This window comes from Python bivittatus, unplaced genomic scaffold, assembly GCF_059951505.1.
Source record: "Python bivittatus isolate LINGU-HERP-01145 unplaced genomic scaffold, Pbiv_v1 ctg000330_np1212, whole genome shotgun sequence".
Lineage (NCBI taxonomy): Eukaryota > Metazoa > Chordata > Lepidosauria > Squamata > Pythonidae > Python > Python bivittatus.
In genome coordinates, this window is record NW_028277058.1 from 8,171,689 (window position 1) to 8,192,649 (window position 20,961).

A 20,961-nucleotide genomic window follows, 5' to 3' on the forward strand; every position below is an offset into this window, starting at 1 on the left:
TTTCTTCCCCGGAAGTCACATGAATGTATCACTTCTTTTTCATCTGTTCCTTTTGCCTGTTCTTTTCCCTTTGGCTCTGTAGTAACTAGGACTCCACATTTGCCTTGTTGAAGGCAGGGAAGGGCAGAGAAATGAATGTCAACAGCTACTGCTTTCTCAACTCATAATGCACATTCACAGGTTGGCAACCAAGCACAGAAGCTATACAGCGGGCTCTAATAAATAGCTTGAGTAAACAGGAAGTGCTAAGAAAAATTAATTCATGGCAAAGACGGAGGATGGAGAGGTGTGGAATTGGAGCTAGGTGAGCAAAGGAGGCATGTAGAAAGGCAATGAATTGAGCAGCTATTCAGCAGAGGGAAAATGAATGCCCAGGATAAAGAAATATCATCACCAAACCACATTAATGTCTTCAGGCTTTATAGCTTTCCATGATACAGCTGCTCCTCTCTGTTCCACTTAGCTATGATATAGTTTCACTGTTCTTATTAGGGGTTTTATGGGGGGAAGGATATCCTTCTCTTGAAACTTAAATAACATAAACTCCTAAGAACATTCTTAAGATAAATAAAAACCCTGTTGCAGAGTGGTAATCTTATATCTAGGCTTGTCCTGATAGAGCAATTTTGTCCCTGCAGCTATACATCACCTTCAGTTCAGCTGCTTCCTAATGAAAATGACAGTGCGTGACAATAGCCATGAAAGAAAGTCAAGATGGGAGGGAAGTGTTCAAAGAAGAAGTCTCCAACTCTCTTTCATATCAGTAATCTGTGATATGACATACTTGTCATATTGTCCAAGTCCCTAAGGGCAAAGATAGGCTCTTTTCAGCCTGGGAGTTTGTTAGTAAAAAGTTATCTGAGACAGTCGTTTGTTCAACTAGGTTATAATGGTTATGTAATCAGAGATTTCCATTGGAAGGGTGGGGGGCTGCTTTTGTTAGGCAGCTGAGCTTACTCCTTTTCTAGTTAAGCCTGTTTCTTATATTTTAATTTTGGGATGTATATTCACTTCAAACTGCCCATATTTCCATATCATCTCATGCTAGAATCCTGGCATAATAAACTATGCGTGCATATAGCCATTCCATCTCATGAACAAAAGAGGAAGGATTAGCTTTATTATTTGTTTGTTTAATTATATTTGCACACAATCAGAGGACTCTTAGCAGTTGTACTGAACTTTTAACTCAGCACCATGGTGAAATGCACCCCATAATCCAAGATCATAAGCCAGCCTTAAACCAGGGTATGTTATTGCCTTCACAAATCTTATTTTGTCTGGGTGGATTTAATCATAATCTCATGTTCCCAAATAATCCCTTCCTTATTTACTAGTTCTCTTAAAGCCAGGAGCCAAGTAAGAATGAATGGACTGCTCCCGTGCTACTTATTCACAGTCTGGTTGAATAAACCAAAATTCCTGGCTAACAATGACGCACAACTTTGGCTAATCTGATAGTGCCATTTTTCACAATGATCAATATTTCTCCTAAAAGGGTGGGCTTTTTAAACAATGTTTAGAGAACTTCAAACTTTTGCAACAACTTGAGGACATGGGATATCTCTGGTCTCTGGGTCATTTCCCCATTAGTCATTGTACCATCTTCTAGCACCATTCAGCCATCTTTGAGGGCTGTCTGCAATATTGTTATATTGGCACAACAATGGTTGGATGACTTTAGAAGTTCCTGTAATGACCAGCAGGACACGAAGACACATTTCAGAAGAAATGTCAAATAGTACCTGGAAATCTTTCAGTGTAGTTTTATCATTTCAGAAAATGAGGTTCACTTTTTGTATAACACATAGACAGTGTATACTAAAAGTCTATCCAGATTATCCTCCTTGAACGTCATAAAGGATCAGTTGTTACCAACTGAGAATAAAAGTAAAACTAGGCATTCATCTTCAGTAAGAACCAGGTTTTCATCAGGATCCTTGCCTCAAAATCATTCAGACAATTGCGGAAAGTGAAGCGACTTAGTTTGAAGCAACCAATGGAAAAATAGTTTGCTTTTGGAACTTTGGAACAATTTTGTTTCTAAATACCTTTTTCTTTAATTATTTGATGTATTTTTTAAAATCTTTTCCCATATCTCCATAAATTAAAAAAAAAAATCAGGCAGAGAAAGGAAAGCATTGTTCTATGCTGAAAACTTTAGCTTCCAGTCAGGAATGATTATATGATTATTAGGTCATACTTCCAGTCATAGTGCTTGAAAGTATATTCTGGAAGCTATGATTGCTACATAGTGAGCAGCAAAGAAAAGCATCTTTAAACTCTAAAATACTAATGTTTTATTGCAGAATTCATAAACCTCAAAGCTATGCTTATCTTTTCCCCCAGCAACTTAGAAGCCCTTTCATACACTGTTATATTTGTTTAAATTGCCCCCAGAACCATAAGAAAGGCAACCAAACTGTTTTGTTTTTAATTTTTTTGGCTTTAAAGATGCTGCCAGAACATCCCTGCCTGAAATCCCACAGATCACTATGACCAAACTTTATTCATTTCTGCCCCAATGTAAAAAAAGTGATAAGCATTTGTTGATTCTCATATTGCAGGAGAAGCCATACTATTCTCCACCCCGCGAAAGCATCCAAAGCTTTTGAAGACAAGAAACTGTCCAGATAAAGTGTGATGTCACCAGACCTATTAATAAGACAAGTTCAGAAGGGTTTTTTTCCCCCTTATAATCCCAGCCCCCCACCGGCCATAATTAGAACCAAAACCTGAAGTACATACTTTTTGTTGCTATGGTCTGTCAAGTCAGCCTTGACTCTTGGACAGGACCATGCAGTTTTCTTGGAGTGGTTTGTCAGTATCTTCTTCTGGAATGTTTTTCAACTTTCCAATCTAAGACAGAGAGACTGACTGGGCTAATGTCATCCAGCTGGCTTTCATGCCGAAGGGAGAATGCCCTACTCCAAGTCTAGCACCTTTAACCACTCCACCACACTAGCTCTCATATAGTATGCACTAGAAGTTTTTTATTGCAACTGAGTTCACCACCCCATTTCCTGAAAGTCTACTCCTTCAGGTTCACCTTGGCATGCCAGGCTGCTTTGCCATTTCAGATTACTTTAATTGGTTTAACTGTCTCAGGGAAGCAACATATAGCTTCCCCAGAACAGCTAGTCCAATAAAAAGATATTACCTTGCTTAATTTATAACTCTCAAATCAAGACTGAAACCTTTGTTCCAGGAAGAGTTGAATAAAATCATTCAGAGCATTTCAATTAATGGAACAAGTACATATCTGCGTCTGTTAAGCTATTAATCTGACTTTGGAGTTCAGGGGGTATTACTAGGCTGAGAGGGTCACATGACTCAAGAGAACTTGCCATGAATGAGGTATTAAGCCTCTGACTAGAACTGTGCTTGCTCCCCAAAGGTCCATGTAATTCAATATTTGAAACTACCAGGGCTGATGATTATGGATTTCTGTTGAGATTACCACAGAAATCTTCCACTTTTCCTATGCATATGCAATTAGTCAATACATTTAACAATGATTAAATTAAAAAAAAAATCATACGAGGATACCAATATCAAAGGAAACATAGGTCAGCATGTTTGCAACAGATAAAGTACCACCTTCATATAAATGTTATCTAGAAAACTTTCATGAACTGATAGAAGACAAATTGAAAAGGAGTAATCTCTGCTGCATATAGGCGTACTCTAATGCAGTGTTGTCCAAACTTGGCCACTTTAAGATGAGTGGACTTCAACTCCCAGAATTCCCCAGCCAGCCATGCTGGCTGGGGAATTCTGGGAGTTGAAGTCCACTCATCTTAAAGTGGCCAAGTTTGGACAACACTGCTCTAATGCTTCCACCATGCATGGGACATAGACAAATTGGTGCAAGAGTTTACACTGCTAATAGTGAATATTCCATTTTCACTTTCTGGGAGAGTAGCCATCTATTTCAGATGAAAGCTGGATAGGTTTTCTCTTAAGAATTACCATTTTAAGAGCCTACTGTGGATATTGGTTTAAGAAATATCTTGCTGTTCATATTCAAAGCCCCTATCTCAACTTGAATTTCATTTTCATTTTTATTTTTTTCAGACGATACCCTGGTTGCCAATGCATCAATTTTGGATCCTGGTTTATTCTTTGCATCCCCATCACTATTATTATTTTATTACTTTCCTGGGTCTGGCTTCAGTGGCTTTTTCTGGGTTTCAAGTAAGTACTCTTACGGGGGAGGAGTCCAAAGTAATATCAGCTTGTGTAAGGATGTGTTTTACAATGAATAGATATAACAAATCCTTACCCCAAGGAGCATAAGTAGTAAATAAATATAAGGAAACAATAGAGGAAGGAGAAAAATGAAGGCATAGAGAAGTAAGGGAAAATATGTGGTTATTTTTCTTAGTATCTTTTTGCTCAGCTACAATACTGTATGTAGTAGATATCCTATGCTTCAGTGAAGGCAAATAGCCTGAGGATTCAAGAAAGAAAAAGGTTGTGGATTAGGTTATCTTGATATGCACATGAGCAAAATTTATAATGCAAAACAGAATAGAGAAGTCATCACTGGCCCTACCTTTAGGAAGCCTGTGATAGTTGATTCAGGCAGCATGCTGGGCAAAACAAGGAATGGTAGGCAAATATTGGAGATGAGAACTGCAAATGGCAAAGATCCAGCCCAGTCATCTAATAGCTGCCTTGGACAGCATTGTTCCATCATCCGTGTTGAAGTAAGATTGCTCTGCCAGTCAGGTCAGTTTTTGTACGTGGAATTGCAGCATTATCTTTTGTGCAGCAAAATATGTTGGACTAGCCATGAGATTAGTGTCCTTTTCAAAGGAGGAAGGCCAACCCTTCTTCTGGACAAGCCCAAATCCTCAAGGAGTTCTTTAGATGAGTCATCAGAAATGGAACCTATCACCTAGTGAACTTATATTATAACTAGTTATATCTATTCACTTTTCATTTCAGCTTCAAAGAAATGTTCCAGTGTGGCAAGACAAAGTCATCCAGAGAACAAGCTTCAGCACAGGTGATCAAAGATGAATACAAGAAACTTGGACCAGTAAGGTAAGGCATAAGGCTAATCCACAGAAGAAATATTATAATGCTACCAAAGAAAATCAGTTCAAGGGTGATGATCGATACATGGTGTTTCTGTTCCAGCTACCCTGAAGTTGTCACCCTCATCTTGTTCATTCTAATGGCCTTGCTATGGTTTACTAGAGATCCTGGATTCATCCCTGGCTGGTCTTCCTTGTTTCCAGAGTAAGTCAATACACTGTGCTGTAGAATTTTCAGATGTTTCTATATTTTTATATGTGGATAAATCCAGATCGGTGGTATCAAATATTTCTTTAAACATCTATTAGACTATGTGGAGGAAGAGCCAATGTCTTTTGAAAAATACATTTTCTCCTGGTGTTCAGAATGCCACAAGTACCGTAGAAGGTATGCTTGTTATTGACTATTCTAAAAATAAGCAAAAATGAGATCCAGTGAAGTGTAGTGGTTAAGGTGTTAGACTAGAAACAGAGGGAGCCAAATTCTATTCATCCTCATCCATGGAAGCCCACTGGGTGACTTTCGGTTTCATTTTCTCTCATACCAACCTACCCCACAGGCTTCATTTTGAGGAAAATAGTTTAGATATAAACATATACCATATACTAATACTAATATTAATACAAATATTATTTTGATAACAAAAGTCTCCTGTGGGGTCTCTCTCCATTTAGTCTATTTTGGTCCATTTAGTCTTGCAACTAGAGTAGGATGCCCAGTTTGCTTAGATGAGCTTGAAAAACCACTATATTTTGTTTTTTAAAGCTGGAGGTGTTAAATAAACATTCCTTATGTAGCAGTCATTTCTTACCTGGAGGATACCTGGAGTATAATCACACCTTCCTATGTTTTTATTCTTCTCTATTAGGTTTTCAACACAATTGTGATTTCTTTTTAACTGTTTTGAATAGATGCTACTTAGATATTGAGCAGAATTCTTTTTAACAATCTCTATGAAAAGGTTATAATGGTGTATGATTATAGAAAGAGTTTTTACCATTTTCTCACTGTTCTGAGAATCTGTTGAATGTAACATTCAACAGATTCTACAAGAAATGGATTTTTACACAATAAATATGGAGGAGCATCTCTTCTGATATCCGCTTTCCCTTCTCCAGGTATCTTTTAAATCCCTATTCAACATTTGCTGTACAACAGCCTCCTGTTGGAGAAGCAATTGGTACTGACATTATATTCTTCTTAGCGTCAAATTATATTTCTTTCCTCATTCATGTTAGGTTTTAATAAGCTGGTGGTATTTGCCCATTTTATGTAATTTCTATATTGTATTTTGATATGCTTTTACTGGATCTTTTACATATTATATATTTTTAAACTTCCTGGTATCAGAGGATGAAGGAAAATATAACATTATTAATTTAATCCTGGTTACAGAAAAAAACACACACACTTTTAAACCATCTGTACTTGTTCCTTTGCTTTCTTTATATTGTTTTTTGTTTCATTCAAATTCTTTTTTAGAGTTAGCGAAACAATGTTCCCCCAGGGGCATCCATGAAAGGGATCCAAAAATCAATAGGTTGACCAAGCCCATATGAATGAAGCCTCACTCCTTTTTAGAGTTATACATATAACACAAAAAAATAGGGGTGGGGTTTCAATTGTGCAGTAGTGGCCACTATCTTGACTTTTTTGACTCCTCTGAGAACACCTCTAGTTCCCCTACAATCCATTTTGATTTGAAATAAAAGTATAGATATCATATATCTATATGGATAAATTGTGGTTATAGTTTAATGTATCCAGCTCAGTATAAGATCAGCAGGTTGAACTTCCTTATATTATGAAGATATAACAACAATACAATAAAACAGTTTTTACTTTTGTATTTTTTTTTATAATTTATAATTTTCTTGTATCTTATTTCTTTGCTTACATTTGGCATTTTATTTTTTTCTTCAAAACAGCTAACCAAGTTTTAATTCTTACTAACTTCAGTGGGGGGGTTCCCTGTAAATATCCATTATATTCTGCTTCTGGTGTGAGATTTCCTGTGAAAATTCAGGTGTTTGATTTATATATGCTGCTAAATATGAAGTTGTGTATGTGTCTGTATAGATAAAATCTCCTTTGCAGATTTTATTTTCAAACATTATTTACATTTAGTGCCAGGAAATTTCCATGGCAACGCGTACGATTATAAGAACGCTGTACAGAATAGTTCATGTGAGGTTTACCATTATTTTTTCTTTATAGACACTGCAGAATACCTCATTAACCATGAATATGTTTTACATATTTTATGCCACAATATCTAAAGCAAAGCTGGGCAGTTTTTGGTCCTAAAGGGCTCTGATGATGCTAAAATATGGCCTCTAAGAGAGCTGTCAAAATCTTGAGAATGTTACGGCTCCTCTGGCCATCACTTTAAAAGCTTTGGCCTGCTCTCTGAGATTTTTGATCTCATATCAGACATTCAGAAGAATTCAGTAAAGCAGAGTCATCTTAACGTTGCTACTATCACCTGAAACTCCTTGGTTACCTTTTTAATCTTCAGTGCCTGCTATAACTTCGCACCCCCCCCCCCCCGTTTCTTGTTGACAAGAAGAATTCACTGTTTTTTCTGCCTCTGATTGGTCATTTGGGAAGAATCCCCTTGGAGCTGGACCTTGGCAAACAGAAAAAAAATATGGAGCTTCTCAATCTAGAGATGCTGTCAGAGTCAGATCAAACTAGGTTCATACAATCCTAAAGTTTTGTTTTTGCCAGGGATGACATTTCTGGGATGCTAGCCATCAAGCGCTTTTATAGTTACCAACAATACCTTTTTTTTAAAAAAAAGGCTTTACTAAATAATGATGCTGCTTTTGCATTTGTTTTGAAATTGGCCACACAGATGATATAGAAAGAGCAAAACAAACCATAATCTATTATGAAATATTCAGACAATTTTGTAAACAAATCACCTGAAATAATATTTATCCAACTTTTCATTAGGAAAAAAAAACCCTCTTAAATAAAAGAGATTATAATTCTCTGGTAGCTTTATCTTTCCAATATTGAACAGTAAGATTCTTTGCTTCTCCCTAACCTTAATAACTCTATAGTTCATATACTGATAGATCCACATTTTTGGTATATAATTCAAAAATACACTAACTGTTATCCTCATATTAACAATCATATGGATATCAACCCCAAACGGAGTATTAATTGAACAAGCCCATATCATTTGAGTGTATCCTTGTACTTTTAACATAATGAAGTTAATAACCAGCCTTTTTAAAGCATTGTCAAAGGAGTCTAATAACCAAGAACAAGAAGATTTTGTTGAATTAATTTTAAGATCGTAGGAAATGTACTTAATATTTTAAGTCCATTTGCCATTGATTCACAAATAGAGGATACTCCAACTCTCTTTTCAAAGTTTTCAAATAATTATTTGCAAAAACCTAATATCTGTCTTAGATATATAACCTTTAAAAATATGGTGAATTTTGAATTATCTAAAGTATAAATAGCAGCAATAATTCAGGAGTTTTAGATATTGCTAATGTATCCAGGTCTATTGCAAAATCAAGAGATATTTTAGTTGTATATACACCTATTTTATAAGAAATCAACCCTGACTGCTCATTGGAAGAACTGATAATGAAGCTCAAGCTCAGATACTTTGGTCACCTCATGCGAAGAGAGGACTCTTTGGAAAAGACCCTGATGCTGGGAAAGATTGAAGGCAAAAGGAGAAGAGGACGGCAGAGGATGAGATGGTTAGATAGCATCACTGAAGTAATGAGCCTGAGACTGAGCAAACTCAGGGAGGCAGTGAAGGACAGGAAGGCCTGGCACGATAGGGTTCATGGGGTCACCGACATGACTTAATGACTGAACGACAACACCTATTTATTAGGCAAGCAAAATTCAACTTCCAGTGATACAGATAATTTGAACACTTGATTGGGAATAAGTTGATCTAAAGAATTAATAACCAATTTGTCCAAGACTTTAACAACAACAAAAGCTTTACCTGCTATTTTCAAACAGGGACTAGGGTTAGGCATAGAACAAAGTTTGTCATGTGAATAAGAGTGGCGGTGTGGGCAGTGTTGGGCATGCCTCAATATGTCCATGTGGCCCCACTCCACCGTGACCTAGTCTTGTTACCAGTTGGCTTCCAGGTGCAGTTCAGAATGTTGTTTCTCACCTATAAACCCTTCATGGCATAGGGCCTGTTTATTTGAGGGGCTGCCTGTCTCCAATTGGTTCTGCTCATTGGGCAGAGTGGGCATGCTCCAGGTCCCATCATTTAAGTAGCATCATCTTCTGGGGCCCAGGAAATGTGCTTTCTCTGTCGCAGTGCCTGCCTCTAGAGTGCTGGATGTCTCAGACCCTGATGACATCCAGGAAGCTCTTAAAGACCTGGTTATTCTCCCAGGCTCTGGGGCAGATTATAATTGTAATCCACCCAGAGCCATTGGGAGTCAGGCAACTTATAAATTGTATAAGTAAATAAATCAAAGGGTCAGAACCTCAGTCCATATGTCATTCAACTATGTCTTTAATGCAAGAAACAAAAAAGAACTGTGGCTGAAAATGGGGTCATGCCCCAGCCGGCATACCAAAGAGGGTTACATAATAATAAAATCCAATTGTGCGGATTGTGCCAATAATTGATTTGTGGATTTGTGGATTGTGCCAATAATAGATTTTTTTAAATTGATCACCAGTATTTGATAAAGAGATTGAAGTCAAAATATATGCCCAGTGAAGAAGCTGAAGAATCAGGAACATTTAAATCCCCAGTATCATATGATAACCATAGTTTAAGAAAATCCAGGAAACTGTCCTTCCAGGAAAGAAATCTTAATATCTGATCAATATGCTTTAAATAAAGTAAAGGCACTTTTACACTGGGATACCTTTAGCAAATATGTAAATTTTGAAGTAATATTTGTTTTACCATTTTTACCTTTCGCTATAAGCTCGATGTAATTTTTAACCATCTGCTTACAGTGATATTTCATTTAAGGTTTAAAGGGGAAAAAAAGATAAATTTAGAACCATATTTGGGGAAATAAGGTATTTAAGAGAAATTTGTCTACAAATACGGAGTGCACTAGAAAAAAAATGAAAGAAAAATGAGTGGATTTGGATACATATGCTCAAATATTCATCCAAATTTTAGCAAAAACTTTTTTTGGGAAAAAGTAATTAGAATGAGATGAACTAAACTTCTGAATGGAAAGTGAGCCACTAAAAGAAGATGATATTGGCATATTTACCCATCCCTAGAAAGTGTCAGAGATCTTTGTGGAGACTTCATATATTTAACAAGGTATTTCATGAAACAATTTTTTTCTTCCTACCAGAGTTTGCATACATTCACATAAAAGCACCTGTAATTAATATGTGGGAGTTGTATCTTTCCCTAACAAATATTAACTGAATTTGTTGGCATTTCCAGCAAGTGGGAAATGAGATATACTGTATGAAATATTTTCAGGCAGGTCAAAGGATGAATTGAACAAATGCTTTGTTGAAAAGATTGCAATGTATAAAATTACATCTAATCTCCTTTAGGCTATTGTAGTGTTTCTCCCGAAATAAAATAACCCATACAGTTAAATCTGATTACTAGCCCAATGTCAATACATTTCCCAATACCTTCAAATGAATACTTTCTGAAAGAAAAGCAAATGTGTTGATGTATATTATTGCTGAAAGATATCCACATAATCCTTTTCCTACAGTTGTTTTCTAAGTGAAATATCTACTCTTCCCTTAGATATCCAGGCTATGCTACAGATTCAACAGTGGCATTATTAATTGGGCTCCTCTTCTTCATTATTCCCGCAAAAAGAGTGTCTAGAACTTCAAACGGAGAAAACAGTTGAGTATATTTCCTTGCCCATTTTGGGTGCAATTGCCTTTGTTCAGTGTTGCCCAAACTTGGCCACTTTAAGATGAGTGGACTTCAACTCCCAGAATTCCCCAGCCAGCATGGCTGGCTGGGGAATTCTGGGAGTTGAAGTCCACTCATCTTAAAGTGGCCAAGTTTGGACAACACTGACATAGATCCTCTATATACTGTAGGACCCCTGTGTGTCATTCATACATTAACCTCTGCTATAATATGACTTTTTAAATTCTTACTTAGTATAGTGTACATACCCAATCATTGGGTTTTATAGACAATGATTTATACATCATTATGTTGTACAAACACATCATTTGAGGTTTAGTCAACAAATCTTCTTGTTCTATCTGAGCCGAGACCCTGGGTGGAGAAGTAGATTGTAGAAGTATGGCAAAGACAATATAACCTTCATCATTAGGAATATGTGAGGTGGGTTATTATAACCAGGGGTAGGGGAAGAGGAGGGCATGGGGGGATTAAAAAGTCAAAATGGTGATTGTGAATGCTCCATTACAGCCATCACCTTGACTTTTTTTTAATCAGCCCAGCCCAGCCTCCTGCAGGTGCGTCTGGGTGGAGAATATGTTTAAAATCAAATGGAAGAATAATAAAAGGATACCTGCAGTGAGTTTTTCTCTAGTGACTAACAAAAACCAAAACCTTTTCCCCTTTCTCCAGTTGTTTTTGATTACACTCCCCTGATAACTTGGAAGGAATTTCAAGCATGCATGCCCTGGGAAATTGCCATCCTTGTTGGTGGTGGTTTTGCGCTGGCTGATGGCTGTGAGGTAATGCAGGCTTTTACCACTTCTTCAGTTCATAAGCTACAGTATAGCTAGCTGCAAGGGAAATGCAAAGAATGGCAATGATCTTCACTGATTTTGTTCATTGCCATCACTTATCTAACAGTAAAATGTCATCCCTGAAATTGTTTGCATTTATGCACGCTAACATTTATTGAAAACAGCAAGACGCGTTTCAGCTGTCTAAAGTAAAATATGCAAGAGCTATTCCCTGGAAAAGACTATCAGTTCCTCATGATTAGTGTATATCTTGTGGCCTGTGCTTTGACCTCCAGGCTGGCCCATGGTAATAGCTTATTGGTAGTATATTGTAGTATTTTCCCATTTCAGTCCTTAAAATGACTGTATATGTTCTACAGTCACCCAGTTTCATAAAATACAATGCTGGAAATTGTTTGGCTGTCTGATGTGCTTTTGGAATCACCATAGGCTAAACCTTCAGTGAGGTCCCTCAAATGAACATAATTTTTCTTCATATAGCAGGTAGTCCTCATTTAGTGACCACAATTGGGACTGGCAACTCAGTCGTTAAGTGAAATGAAACTGCAACCCTGCTTAGGATCTTACTTCAGTTTTCCTTTGCTCTACAGACCTGTGCAGGTTGTAAATGCAAGGATTGGTCGCAAAGTTAATTTTTCATCATCTTGGTAACTGCAAATGGTCACTAAACCAGGCAGTCACTAAATAAGGACTACCTGTATACTAATATAGTCAAAAGGTCATTGTTCTTTAATGTAACAGATCCATCCAAGGCTCTCCGAAGCTATGGAAGAGGATAAAAATACATCTCTGAATAATATACTGATTACATTTGAACAATACACCAAACCTATGAATCCACACTGTGTGTTTCCACATTTATATGAGCAGAAAAGCTCATTCATTTGCTCAGCTTCACTATTTCAGAAATACCCCAGTGTCTATTATGCAGTAGCCTGCTGATATAAAGTAATATGACAATAGTTTTTGAATACAAATTAAATTAACACAAATTGCAGTGAGATATCTTGGACTTGTGGACCATGGTTTGTGTATACAAACATAAACACAAAAATAAAACAGACCATAATTTATGGTACATGCAGTTTCCTTATAATCATGGTGCTGTTATCACACCCACCCTGCTTCTAACACTGGATGTTAATATCCTAAATCTGTTCTGATACACCAAAGTTACGATATCAGCAGGCAGTGTTGGAACCATATCCAGTGATCAAAACAGGTTCTGATATTGTTGAGAAGTCAAAAGAATTCCTTGTCAATCCAATATCCTGATTATGTTCTAATTACATCATTTCTTTATTTAAAAATTAGAATTTTTAATTCAAATCTCAAGAGGGATGCTGTTCCAGAGGGGAGCTACTGCAACAGAAAAAAAATTCTACAACATTTAGATAAATAGAGGCTTAAGCCATGTGCAATTGTCATAGAACTATTTGTTTAACTTAGATCTATTCTAAATATATATTAATGCTGGGAAAACATCGATAACTTTATTTTTCACGTGGGCTCATTATCACTTTCTGCACCATACATGACTGAGGTTAAAAAATGGAGGACTTAAACTTAAGCTGTTCTTTGTTTGAATCTAAGAGATGATCCAAAACATATTTACTCTGAAAAAATTCCCATTGATATGAGTCCTACAATTATTTGGTATTCTATCTGTAACCATAGGACTTGAGCAAATATTCACATGAGCACCTTGATGCTCAGCAACATATTTAAGGACCACCCACACACATAAAGAATCTCTGAAAGAAACCAGAGAGGGATGCAACGTGCCAGACCTGTCACTTAAGCAGCTGTGATTATCTGTACAAAATGTTACATACCATTTACGTGGCTAAAATACATCAACTCACTCAGGCTGAGCATTCTGTGTGGTATGAATATATTTTGCTAGAAGGAAAAGCAAATCATATCGTAGGGGCCTGGTCTCTTCTTCTGTTCAGTTCCTCCCATTTCCATATTGATCTTTTGGAATAAGAAGTGAAGAGATTTGGTTAATGTTGCATTTCCACAAAACGTTTAATTAAATTTATGGATCAGTAAGCAACTATTCCTTTTCCCAGGACTCAAAACTCTCAGCCTGGATTGGAAGCAAATTAACCCCTTTAGGATCACTACCCATATGGCTAATAATTCTCATTTCATCTTTGATCGTGACGACAGTAACTGAAGTAGCCAGCAATCCTGCTACAATCACTATATTTCTGCCTATCCTGGCCCCTTTGGTAAGCAACCTGATTTGGGTTTGAAACAGCTTATCTACAGTCATAGCAGTTAAAGATGCGTAAAAGGTTAGATTTTCTGTATTTTAAACAACAGGACTTTTGCAATCTGAATTAGTGGTGGTAAGTAGAGAATCAGGGAATAGTTAGTTATATAAGTTTACTTAATTCAAGACTATAAGAATATAGTGTTATGAATAAACCACAGAGTTTTTGTTTGTTTGTTTAGCTATAACAAGTTTGGAAAGAAAAGTAACCAATGTATATTCACTCTGTATCCTAAGCAAAATCATAATATGAAGCTTGAAGTTTTTGCTCCTATTGTGTTTACAGAGATGCATTTAGATCACATCCTAAAAGTGTATTTACATTACATACAGAGATATTTCTGTTCTTAGTATCTTTATGTAGTTTTGTCAAAATATATTTAAAGTTCTCATTCTAATTCCTATGACAGTCAATAGCCATGAGATTTTCTGGTTATCATCCACCCAATTACTAAAAAGCTCTGACTGTGCTTAGCTTTTTCAGGTCACCTAAGGTCAGCCACAGTAAATGCAGTCTCCTTATAGTCATGACTGAATTATTTTACAAAGTGGTAAAGAATGTACTTATATGAAATTTACTTAGATAAGGATAAGGAAGCATTCTATATTATGCAAATATGCAAATAAGTAGACCAAATTAAATTTCCACCATGGATGTTTTGATTAAGGATTCTTTAGCCTACAACAGTGGAGAAGTATCAATCTTCATATGTAGAAGCCCACAATATTCTGTTTAGGGTTGAGCAACATTATACAAAGTGCAGAAAAAAGTAAGAAGTTGTGAGATCTTTTATAGCTTTTACGTTCCAAATCACAGTCTTCCATATGGAAGATTAATATCCACAATATAAGCAATAATGATGATAAAGATTTGGTAATTATATATTTTGAGTGCTATGTATCATTTAAATTTTCATTTGATAATTACAGTAGTAATACTGTTCCTTGGATTTTAATCCTTTCCTGCAGCTTCCTCCAATTTTGTCCCTTCCAGATCTGCTGGACTACAGTTTCCACCACCCTTGCTAGCAGGTTCATGTTTGGAGATGATAGGAATTGTAGTTCAATACATCTAGAGGATACCAGTTTCATATCAGATTTATCCTTCAGTCAGCAAATATTAACCAATAATCTTGAATTTCTGTTGGTATTTCTCTGTCTAATAGGCTGAAGCCATCCATGTTAACCCACTTTATATCTTGATACCATCAACCCTCTGCACATCATTTGCATTCTTGCTACCAGTAGCAAATCCACCCAATGCCATTGTATTTTCTTATGGTCACCTGAAAGTTATTGATATGGTAAGTTAACAGTAAGAAAAGAACAATTTGTGAACCTCTTTTTTCAAACGTTGTTGTTGTTGATAGTACTGACCACACATGAGAAAGCATAATTACATCTACTATGTATGTTGATGGTGGTGGCATCAAAGAAGCTTTAATTCTCAAGAGGCCATTGCTGGACCCCCACATCCTTGACAATTATGATCCAGTTTCCAATCTTCCCTTTGTAGGAAGGTTGTGGAGAAAGTAGCTGGATGGCAGCTACAGAGGATCTTGGAGGAAATGGATTATCTTGACAGTTTCAGTCAAGTTTCAGACCAGGGTATAGCATGGAGACAGCACTGACCACACTTGTCTGTGACCTTTGGCGGAGACAGGGGGGGATGGTGCATCATCCTTGTGCTCTGTCATCTCTCAGCAGCTTTCGATGCAGTTGACCATGGTGAACTATTGCAATGCACCCTAGATGGGAATGTCCTTGAAGACCATCCAGAAGCTATAGGTGGTCCAAAATGCAGTGGGGTGAGCTGTAACAAGCAGTTCTTATTACACCTGTGTGTTATTGCTAGTACTTGAACTGTGTTGGCTACCAGCTGGCTTCCGGTTGCAATTCAAGATATTGAGTATAAGGTCCTTTCCATCTGCTCCAAATTAGACACCACAGTTAGTGCAGAACCTGTTGAGTTTATGGCAGTATTATCTAATCATAGTCTATGATTTAGTTATTGAAATCTGAGGAAGTAGACAAGACACCGTTCTCCAAACCACTAGTCATTGTGTCCGGTAAGCTCTAGTAGGTGGGAGTTATATAAATGAGTTGAATATATGATATCTAAGGACAGACTTTGAAAGAGATTGTGCTGTGACCTCTCTTGGAAAGACCTTCCCTGGAGCCTGAGGTTTTAGATAACTTCTACCCAGTTGCAAATATTCCTTTCTAGGGCCAGATAATAAAGAGGGCCAGTCATCTACAGATGTACTTAGGAAAAATCTAATCTTCTAGAACTATTTAGTGTGGTTTCAAGCTTGGAGAGAGCACTGAAATAGGTTTGGTTGCTCAGACTGATACTTTCAATCAGATGGATTGGAAGTGCTACTATGTTGACTAACATGAATTTTTCAGCAATATTTGAAAACACTGACCAAGGGGTTTTTCTGGAGAGGTTCAGTGGGTTGGAGCTTTGTGGCAGTTTGTTACAATGATTCTATTTCTATTCAACCACATGGTATATGTTGAGAAATCCATAGTGTTCCATTCCTCCTCCCCACATATTGTCTCTACATGAAGCCCCAGAAGAACTCATTCAAAGCAATGAAACACAGTATTATCAGTATGCCAGCAACAATCTGTCTTGGACCAGAACAGGCTGCCTTCTAAAGGCTTTAGTTCAAATCAAACTATTAGAATATACCACATTAGTTTTCATTTGGGGACCAACACCACACCTTACAGCAATGAAATCTAAAAATTAACAACAAATCTTTAGAAATTAGACTGAGGAAATAATGGGCAGTGAACTAATGACTGCTCTGATTCAAAAGTTAGTGCCTTCCATGCATATGTGATACATTTTAATCATTACTGTACCACTTATCTTAATTCTTTGGTTTGCAAGTTTGTTCTAGAAAAGTCAGTCTTCCTGTTAACTTTCCATTTGTTTTAAAAAATAACTTTTTCTTCTTTAGGTAAAAGCGGGCCTGGGTATAAATATCATTGGAGTTGCCATTGTGATGCTCGCCATCATGACATGGGCACAGCCCATGTTCAACCTCCATTCATATCCAGCTTGGGCACCCCTTCCTTCAGGTGCTAATATCACTGGACTTTAAAGGAAGAACAGCAGGTTCCTTTTCTTCTTCCTCCCAGCTATGGTGCTAATTGATAGATCTGTATGGTACAGTACAGCTGTGATTTAGGATAAGTTGCGCTTCATGGTTCCTTGTCCTGAGTACTGACTGATACAGCTGCCTGGAAAGCCACAAAGCAAGAATGTTATGATCTGAATAATGCAACAGAAAGTAAGCCTGTACAAATGATCGATCAGTTCTCCCAGTTAAGACTGTACTCATCAGAGTTAGAAAATGACATTTGTACATTATGCACATTCATTATGAATGATAATTTGTCCCTGTTCTTCGGGTCACAAAATTAAGTAGTATGAATGTAAGAATAATGGTAGAAGAAATATAGATGGAAAGACAGGTAGACAGACTAATGTATGACAAACAGATACTGTAGATGCTAGAAACCAGATGTTTTTAATTTATTAACTAGTAAGTCCCCCAGTCCCAACTTCTTCCAAGATGCTGGTACTTTATCTATTCATATGGAACATCTCACACCATCATACCATCAACTAACACTCCAGGTGAACTTTCCTCCCCTATAATGACATTTATTGGTTACAGGAAGATTTTTTTTCCAAACAAGTAATGAAAGTTTCAGAAATTCATGCTATGGATGTAATCATATGACAAAACACAGACATGGCAGCTAGGATGTTCTATATTGATAGATTCATGTTGTATCACATTATGGGCATTAGATGATATCACAGGGAAAAAAAACATTATTCTGAGGATGAAATTCCATAATATTTTTATTGACAGAAAAGTTCAGTAAATCATTATTGATTCTGATATAACCAATTGCTGGAAAAAATAAATGCATCCCAGCAAATTCTTAGTGCTTTATTTTTTGAACTGAAAATTTAAGCACCTTTTTCATTAATAAAAGTCACTCTCAAGTCAATCTTGATTCCTCATGACTACATGGACACATCCATGCAGTGCACAAGTTATTTGTCATTATCTTCTTCCAGAATCTTGTGCTTTTTTATCAGGCTAGAGCTCTGGGGTCTCTGGTGGTCTCCCATCCAATTACTAGCCAGTCATGACCCTGCTTATTAATTGTCCTTATATTCCAATTCCACTGTGTAGGTCCATTTTAATGAAAACAGATAATCATGGAAGAATTATAACAATTTCTTACCCTCTGATTATAATTCTGGTTAAAACTAGTTATGCTAGTTTTAGCATACTCCTATCAAAATTCACGGCATCTTTTTTTATATATAGACTTAACTTTATAGAAACATAACAATGCCAAATAGTATCTCTACAACTGTAAAAGAAAATTATATCGTATTCATCTTGCTGGAGACCTATTTCTTAGCCTGGGTACATGCTAAACATTCCAGAGACACTTCTCTTTAAGAGAAGATGGAATAGCATTTTAAATGTATTTATTTTGCACTTTTGTACTAAAACATATCTTTCTCTTATACTAAATGTGCTGTTGAATATTTATGTATCACCAATGTTAAACACTGTAGATAAAATATTCTGTGCAACTATCTCACAAGAGCATCATATAATAGTAATGTATTTATGTCATAAGCATAAATAGTAACTTTTTTTGAAATATAAACTTATTAGTGCAGAACAATGTATATCAACCTTGGCAGCCTGAAGATATGCACTTCAGTTTCCAGAATTCCCCAGCCAGAGGAAGTCCACACATCTTCAAGTTGCCAAGGTTGAGAAAAACTGGTACAGAAACTTAAAGTTAAGCATTGTCCAAGCTGATTCATTCTGATCTTAGAGTGAACTCTGATATCTTTGCATCACTCTGTGGCATGCATATTCAACACATAATTTGTTACAAGAAGTAACAATGTTTAGGGATGTGCAGGTTTCACAGTTGAGATGCTCCACTCTTTATCTGCAAATAAGAACTAGTTCTGATCAGTTTATGATTAAGGTGGTTGTGCCAACTCATGAGGTTACCAGTTTACTTCAGGAAATTTCTTCAAGGCTACTGTCTAGATAGATATGAGAACATGTCCTGCTATTGTCTGCATATTTTGCTTGTTTCCTATTTTCCCTATTCAGCTAAATACCTCCCATGTGACCCAGCCGTATCTCCAGATTTTACCATCCTGTTCCCTTTTTTATTCATATTAAGATGATATGTGGAGGCATAGAAAATGGTATTGCTGGGAAATGGAAAATGTTAGGTTTCCTAAAAAGAACCATGGGGCAAAAAGTGATATAGTACAGGAATCCAAAATGATATATTCCAATATGATGAACAGTTGGAGTCTTCAAGCAGATGAGAAACTTAATGAGTTAAATTACTCTCTCGGTAATCTATAGCCTGAGGATTTTATGCAGTTCTAGATTGCATAAAATCTATACAATCAACCTGCCGCTGACTGCATAACCAAAATTCAGTAATGAGCTGCCTGCATTTCACTTTTTATATAGAATTCAAAAACAAAAGCAGTGTGCCATGCCAGTGGACTTAATGCACATGTTTTCTTTAAAAAATAAAAGGGAGCAAGGGCAGGAAGATATTTTTGACCAAGGTTTCCTCAGTAATGCTATTTAATTATCATGATATGCAATGTAGGTCTTGCAGGCCCAAAACATTAAAAAAAAACAACAACACCAGAACTTCTACACTAAGAAAGATTGCCCATCCTTATGTACACATTGACCCCACTTCTTTAGAAGCAGAAGTCTGAATACTATGGTTACAGGTACACAAGCAGTGATTACTTGCATCCCTCAAGGCAAATTTAAATCATGTAAACAAGATGAAATGTAGAATTAAAAAAATATATTAAAAAACAAAAACTGGTGGGTGGATGCATTTATTATGCATTTATTATTATTATAAATTTATAAACTGCTTCAGTCAAAAGACTCTAAACAACACACAAGAGCAAAAGCAGAGCCAGTACAACAAGAACAAAAGTAAATCCCATGCAACAATAGAACAAACACAATAATAGAAAACAAAACCTAATATATCACAAGATAGGTAATTTATAGTTTAATAACGGTTCTGTCCCCTGGAGTTCAGCGACGCTGAAATACCAAAGATCTTCAGAACACCAAGTTTTTACAGGAGGGTTGGAGCTGCCAAGCTGCTCCAGAAGAGAAAGCCCCTACAGGGAATGTCCACTGTCAGTCCCCTTCTTGTTGCACCCTTCAAAAGGGACTTTCAGCAGGCATTCTCTGTATCTTTGGATTGGACAGGCAAAATCTATATGGGATAGGTGCTGAAAGATACCCAAACCCTGGGCGATATTTAGCTTTATAGGTCATCTATAAACTAGCATCTTGAATTAGACTCAGAAACATACTGATAACCAATGCAACTCTAGTAGCAGAAACATCAAGACTGCCCAGCAAGCATACAGCCTCCTGTACTTTGCACTGGTTAAAATCTCCAGGGCAGGATTTCAGGTGCAGCCCCACACAAACTAAATTTCAGCAAACCATATGACAGATGACAAGGACATGAAGGACCATCTTCAATGCTCCTGTTCCACCTAAGGCTGCAATTGGCACCTAGGCAGAGCTGGGCAAAAGTTCTCCTGGACCATAGTCTCCACACACTTTTCCTGCAGAAGCTGTGAGTCTAGGAGGAACCCCAACTTGCAAAGCAAAATTAAGTTGGAGCTTGCTCCTTCCCATCCAGATCCTGAGAGCTTCCAAACACAAGTGTCTATGTGTGCATCCTGAAGAACAAATTATAGTAAGTGAAAAAATAAGAAATCTGGCTTTGTAAACATTCTTAGCATGTTGTTGTGTTAAGTTTAATATGCAAGAAATTATTTGGTGCTATGTTGCTCTTTCTTTGTCTAAGTGGTCCCT

At 36.8% G+C, this 20,961-nt stretch overlaps 1 protein-coding gene across 1 annotated transcript in view; it reads left to right on the forward strand.

Annotated features, from left to right (window-relative positions):
• The window catches only part of SLC13A1 (solute carrier family 13 member 1), a 40,931-nt gene extending 21,176 nt beyond the window's left edge, over positions 1-19,755 (forward strand). The window contains exons 8-15 of the mRNA XM_025164812.2: positions 4,078-4,197; positions 4,954-5,052; positions 5,149-5,250; positions 10,793-10,896; positions 11,603-11,712; positions 13,803-13,964; positions 15,175-15,312; positions 16,981-19,755. Coding sequence (XP_025020580.1) covers positions 4,078-4,197; positions 4,954-5,052; positions 5,149-5,250; positions 10,793-10,896; positions 11,603-11,712; positions 13,803-13,964; positions 15,175-15,312; positions 16,981-17,124 — 979 coding nt within the window. The 3' untranslated portion in view covers positions 17,125-19,755. The remainder of the gene's footprint in view (positions 1-4,077; positions 4,198-4,953; positions 5,053-5,148; positions 5,251-10,792; positions 10,897-11,602; positions 11,713-13,802; positions 13,965-15,174; positions 15,313-16,980) is intronic.
• Positions 19,756-20,961: the final 1,206 nt, after the last annotated feature.